General features: G+C 45.3%; 1 protein-coding gene across 1 annotated transcript; it reads left to right on the forward strand.

The window, feature by feature from the left end:
* Positions 1-572: 572 nt before the first annotated feature.
* Positions 573-5,503, forward strand: prdm8b (PR domain containing 8b). Its single transcript, XM_028414624.1, has 4 exons — positions 573-897; positions 2,802-3,026; positions 3,357-3,588; positions 3,712-5,503. Exons 2-4 carry the CDS (start codon positions 2,808-2,810, stop codon positions 4,959-4,961), a joined length of 1,701 nt encoding a protein of 566 aa, XP_028270425.1. The 5' UTR covers positions 573-897; positions 2,802-2,807; the 3' UTR covers positions 4,962-5,503.
* Positions 5,504-6,587: the final 1,084 nt, after the last annotated feature.

Genomic DNA, 6,587 nt, shown 5'->3' on the forward strand with positions numbered 1-6,587 from the left:
AATTATACACTGGCGCCCCCTAAATGAGCCGGAATACAGTACAGACAGCGGCGGCACAGACCCGGGACGACCAGCCGCAATGTCTGCATGCAGAGCCGGCTGGGAGCGCACGGTGCCACGGTGCCGCGTCCAGATCCAACCAGAGAAGCACAGAAGAAGAATTTACAACATAGAAAATACGGACAGAGGGCTGAGAGCCAGGGCTCAGCTTGGTCCTATAAGGGAGGAGAAATCAGGACTAAAGACAACTTTTTATTATCAACACATAATAATAATAATAATAATAATAATAATAATAATAATAATAATAATAATAATAATAATAATAAGCTGTACTCTACTTTAATTCTTTCCTTTTTTAACATCACTTGAACGTCACTTTATTGTAAAACAACCACCAGTGATTAGAATTACAATAATACGGGGGGGGCTTTATCCCCCTGCACGTCCATAAATCGCATCAAATGACAGTCGGCCAGTGAGGAGTTAAAGGGAGGAGACGGAGAGTGACACGCCTCATTGGGTAGATTATGTGCCGCAAACAAAAAGTGTGTGTCGGAGTGCCAGTCAGCCAGAGCATCGGGCCCCATCTGCACGCCTCTCTCTCTCTCTCTGACTCTTTATCCGTGCAGCTCTCTCCACCCCGGTCACTGCCAGTGTCGGCGAGTATCTGAGGCAGCGGCAGCGGCACTGTCACTTTCACCACACCGGGGGGAATGTACTGATACTACGGAGCAGACCGGGAGCGCAGCACCTCCTCCATCACCCTCCGCCGTCCTCGCCGCATCCCCTGCTTTGGTTTCGGTGCTTTTTTCCCCGGAGGTGCAAACGGGTTTTGATTCACAGCGTCGCCCTCAAGTCATTACTGGATTATTGTTCCTTCTCACCGACGGCAAGGTAGGTCTGTGCGCTGAGAGCTGTGTGTGGTTTGGATAGTTTGAGAGGAGGAACCCGTGTCTGGGTTTGTTTTGCGCCGCACGCAGATGTTTCAGCGCCGCCGCAGTGTTCAGCCACAGCGCTGATTTAGGACAGGTTGGTGGCTGGCACGGCTGTAGCAGATGGGTGAAACACCCCCACCCGCAGCGGGTTGGATGGGAGGGCGGCTGCTTTCTGCCTGTTTATGGAAACATTTGGCTCTTTAGCCGTTTTTGAGCTGATCCTCACACGGATCGTTCCCGGGATGTTTATCCGGAATGGAGACACTTTTTTTCGGTTCCACTGAACATAACCGGGTCCTGTGTGGTACCGGAAACAATTTGTCTATAGGCTGGCAGCGCAGCGCTGAGAGCCGCTTTGGGAAAGCTCCTCGGTGCTCCGCGCGCAAAGCGCTGCTGCTGCTGCTGGAACAAAAACCAAAAACCTAAAAGGCTCCAGACCATCAACAGGAACCTTTCCCAGAATATGAATCCAATATTTTTATTTAACAAATCAGAAATAAAAATCTGCACCTGCAGCCAGACCAGAGGAGAACTCCGCTCAGCAGACGCTCTGCCCGTTCATCACCGTGCAGTTAATATCAGCGCGTTCACGGCGTCTCTGGTTCACTCGGTGCGTAAAGAGCCAGGCTCCCACTTTCTGTCCGACTGTGGATTTTATTTTACTTCCATAATAAATAGTTTCGTGTGTATCAGGATTTATTACATCTTATCAGCTGATCCACGCGTCAAAATAAAAATGCGCTGTGGCCACAGTGGTCCAGAGACGCGTCTGTTGGGCCTTAAACGCATCAGTGAGGGGTCAAGTTTTATTCTACTTTAAAAATATGATACAGACAGCAACCAGGGGCACTCTGCACACCACACACACACAGGCCAACGGTTCAAGACTGACCTCGTGTTTAATTTAATTCCAACTACTTTTCATGCGATCATTATTTTTCTGAACTGCAGCGAGCATCAGGTGCAGCTCTCCGCGCACTTTCTGCTGTATTTAACGCGAGAGGAGAGGAGGGGAGGAGAGGGGAGGAGAGGGGGAGCCGCGGCCGCCTAAACACACATTCAGAGGTTAGAAAGGGAGAAAAGAAATAATTAACTGGTCGTGCTGCTTTAATTACAGTCTCAGAGGGAAAGTGCTGGATTATGGTAATGAGGCGACATACGCTGCCGCTTGTAGAGAGGAGAGAAAGGTTGGCTGACATGAAATCACCGACTCTGACAGTCCACTTGAAACCCATTGGACACGCTGTCCCCACTGGACACGCACGGACATCAGCAGAGAGGCTTAAAAAATATATAGAAAGAATAAACAGCGGGATTTTAGACAAATAAACTCCTATTATCATATTTATATTTATAGAATATGTCACAGTAAAATCCAGAATTTTATGGAAAATGTTGGATTTGTTAGACAGAGGCCTAATGCTAATATTAATATGCCTTTAATAATGCTAATACTACAGACAGGAAGGTTTAATAAAATGTATTTAGAAATAATAATAATAATAATAATAATAATTTAAAAGAATTATATACAATAATTGCCAACATTGAGAATCCACATCATCAATATGCTGAAGCCGTCATGAACTTATTATGGGGTTTGAATAAATTAGAAGCTGAAGGGGGACCCGGCCCCTGAACGCGCCCTGGACAGCTGCTTTGGACAATCTGTCTAGGAAGAGATTTATTTCCCATCAGCAGGGACTAAATCCACCAAACTGCCACTTTCACAGCCTCTAATTTACGATTATTATTATTATTATTTTATGTTTTTTTTAAATGAAGCTTTTGAGCCGTTTGTGTGTTTCCGTGTCCGTCCTGACGCACGCTTGACGCACAGCTCTCCTGTTTGTGCCCCCACAGTGTGAAATGGAGGAGTCCAGCTCGCAGAAGTTGGTGTGGGATGGGGACGCCAAAGCGGTGCAGCAGTGTCTGACGGACATTTTCACAAGCGTCTACACGACGTGTGACATCCCAGAAAACGCCATTTTCGGGCCCTGCGTGCTGAGCCACACGTCGCTGTACGACAGCATCGCCTTCATCGCCCTGAAATCCACCGACAAGCGCACAGCACCGTACATCTTCAGGGTGAGTGGGCCTGCTTCCACAAGTTCAGCTAAAAAAAATGATATTTAAAATGTAAATTTAACCATTTATCACCCATTCATTCCCGTCCTGCTCTGCAGCACAGGCCTGCTCCTTTATTATCACACATTTCCTAAAATCATCAGGAATGATTTCAAATCTATATAAATATATATATTTTATATATTCCTATTTATTTTTTTCATGAAATGTAAAGTCTGCTTGTGCTTTGAGATATTTTAGATTTTTAAATTTTGCCTTTATATTTGGACAAATATACATATGTGTGTCATTAGCCTGGACCTCCTTGTAATAAATGTGTGCCTCCTGCAGGTGGACACCTCAGCGGCCAACAGCACCTCAGAGGGCCTGATGTGGCTGCGGCTGGTCCAGTCTGCCCGGGACAAAGAGGAACAGAACCTGGAGGCCTACGTGAAGAATGGCCAGCTCTTCTACCGCTCGCTGCGCCGCATCGAGAAGGACGAGGAGCTGCTGGTTTGGTACGGCAAAGACCTCATCGACCTGCTGCTGCTCAGCTCCAGCAGAGCGCCTGCCAAGAGCAAAGGTGAGTCCACTGAGCGCCGGACTTCCTGTTCAAAGGACCTTGTAGCTAATAATCCGTGACAGACACACCGTGATGGTGTCAGGGTTCCAGCTTGTTAATTTTCATGTCTTTTCTTCTTCTCAGGTTCGTCCCATCATTCCTGTCCAGACTGCAGCCAGCGGTTCCAGTTTGAGTTCCCGTTCTTAGCTCATCTGCGGTTCCGTTGCACCAAGAGACTGCAGAGCATCACTGGAGCTGACGAAGAGCCCGTCAAGGAGAGCAGCACAGAGCGACCAAACACAACCCCTACCAGGACCAGCCCAAAGCTGGGCCGCTCCGAGGGCTTCAGCAGTCCTCAGGACAGCACCAAACCTTCCACAGACTTTCATAACCTGGCCAGGGATCTAGAGAAGAACCGGACAAGTCCGCCAAGCAACAAGGAGGCCGAGATCTGCAGCGAGAGCTCAGGGAAGAGGAAGTTCTCAGACATAGGGGACAGGGAGTGCCGAGCACCCAGCCATCCACAGTCCAAGTCTAAAGACGAGCTTGCAACTTCTGCACAGAACTACAGGGGAGTTTACGGCCTGGAGGACAACCGCAGGTCCTTCTCTCCACCTGGGTCCACGGAGCACGGTGAGCCCAAGCGCAGCGCCTTCACCGAGGTCAAGAAGTCACCCCAGAGTCTCAAACACCACAGCAAAAACCAGAGCTCCAACTCTGAAAACAAAGATGGAGGTCGTCCAAGCAGCAACCCTTCAGAGAAGCACCTGAACATCAGGCAGGTGCTGTCGGAGACACAGCCGCCCCAGACCTCACCCATCGGGAGCGCTTTCACCTCCGTCGGCCAGCAAGGCAGCGACAGTGCTGGAGAGAGGAAGAGTGCCTTCAGTCAGCCGTCTCGCTCCTTCTCCCAGATCTCACCACTGGTGATGCCGCCCAAGCTGCTGGACTGCCACCCAGCGGTGGGCGACACCATCTCCTCCAACAGACTCTATCAGGCCGACCACCTCGCTGCCAAACTGCAGGGTGCAGAATTAGGCGCCAACTGCCCCGTGCCGGGAGGCATGGCCAAGCAGAACCCCTTTGTCTACGCCACTGCCTTCTGGCCCAAGAACTCGGGACCTATCCAGCTCCAGATGCCCTCGGCCCTCACCCTCCTGCCTCCCTCCTTCACCTCCCTTTGTCTGCCGGCACAGAACTGGTGCGCCAAGTGCAACGCTTCCTTCCGCATGACCTCAGACTTGGTTTACCACATGCGATCCCACCACAAAAAGGAGTACGCCATGGAGCCTCTGGTCAAGCGGCGGCGCGAGGAGAAACTCAAGTGCCCCATATGCAACGAATCCTTCCGGGAGCGGCATCACCTGTCACGTCACATGACCTCTCATAACTGACTTCTAAAGACTAACTGAGGGAGGGACTGTTGCTGAACACGGAGGGACTGGGACCCTGCCTGGATTAAGCACTCCGACTGGAGTTAGGCCACTTAAAAACACTAAATCCACCCTTGCACTTGTTCTCACTTTGGACTATGATCTCCTTTTCGGTCTGTTTACGTTCTCTCCCCTGTACAAATGTCATGTTTTTGGGTGTATGCAAATGAGTTTTGACTTCAAAATGAATCTATTTATGACGCACTTAAAAAGTTTGAGAATAAGGGAAGATTTAAATATGTGTAAATGTACAGTAAGTTGTATTTTATATCATATAAATGCAAATATAGAGAAGAATGACACATGTAGTCACATGTCACGGTTTACAGCGCGGCGAGCTTTTTCATGTCTACGTTGAGTATGAGGACACGAATTGGGGATATTATGTCAGACTATATTTCAGAGTGCATGTAATATGAAATAATTTAATTGATTTAAGATGCAGTCTATTACGATGTAGATAATTTGTTTGATTTGAAATACAAAGTGTCATATTTTGTGTCAGTGGGGAATAGTTTCAGTGTTTCTTCCTTTTGCGGAAATTTACTACTTGATAGTTTATCTAATCATGTTGAATGCATTGACAATAAAATAGCTTTATTTTCAGCTCTGGCCTTCCTGGATGTTTTTTCTTTTCACTGAATCATAAAACATTCTTCATTTTTTTTAACACTCACCATGGTCTATATTATGCATTTATATAAATGTTTCTATATTTTTTTTTATTAATAATGCATGCCAGCCAAAAAAGCAGCATTATTTTATATCATTTTAATTTTTGTTTTAATAATAAAAATAAAAGAATGTTTCATATAACGTTTTAAATGTTGCCAAAATTCGGAAATAAGAATTATTTCTACACCTCAATTACGTCTAGATAGAACATATTTATAGGAGAATACATATTACACATTATTATAATAATAATAATTATTATGATTATTATTATAATGATAATTATTATTATTATGCTTATTATTATAATAATCACAATAATTATTATGATTATTATATGAAACTAGACGGCGAATTAATTCGCTGCTGAAACATTTCCTCTGATTAGTGGGTTCGTTTGATCATTTGGAAAAATATATATTTTATATATTATATATTAAAATCCGTATTGTGGGCTGTAAACAATAAAATAAAATTACATTTTTTGTAATGCAGAGCAATTTAAAAATTAGAATAAGCTTCAAAGTTTCATTTTGCAGAATAAAAACACACAAAGAGACTCTCGGCTTCTCTGTATTTTCAGAATAAAAGCCTAACTGCGGAATTTTAATTTCAATCAAAATACTGGATTCATTTTATCTTCGCAGAAAAAAAAGCAAAGCAGTCACGCAAACGCAGACAAACGGCTGCTGCAGTGCAGTCCTGCAGAAATCCACCCGCAGATATCACGTGCTGCTTATTTCCATTTTATAAACTGCAGAAACAGAGGAAGTGATCCGGCAGACACACAATAATAAAAACACAATAAAAAGACAGAAATATAAATAAATGTGTCTGTGACCTGAACGTGGATTCAAAATAAATCATTACAAGTCAACAATGATGAAAGTGGGTTTTACCTCTGGATCAATA

The sequence above is a fragment of the Parambassis ranga genome, chromosome 9 (genome assembly GCF_900634625.1).
Source record: "Parambassis ranga chromosome 9, fParRan2.1, whole genome shotgun sequence".
NCBI lineage: Eukaryota > Metazoa > Chordata > Actinopteri > Ambassidae > Parambassis > Parambassis ranga.

What these genes read in the sequence shown, in the direction of transcription:
- prdm8b (XM_028414624.1), top strand. Translation starts at nt 2,808, where the DNA reads ATGGAGGAGTCCAGCTCGCAGAAGTTGGTGTGGGATGGGGACGCCAAA. An exon ending in CAGCACCGTACATCTTCAGG is followed by an intron (nt 3,027 to 3,356) that starts GTGAGTGGGCCT and finishes TGCCTCCTGCAG; the next exon opens with GTGGACACCTCAGCGGCCAA. An exon ending in AGCGCCTGCCAAGAGCAAAG is followed by an intron (nt 3,589 to 3,711) that starts GTGAGTCCACTG and finishes TCTTCTTCTCAG; the next exon opens with GTTCGTCCCATCATTCCTGT.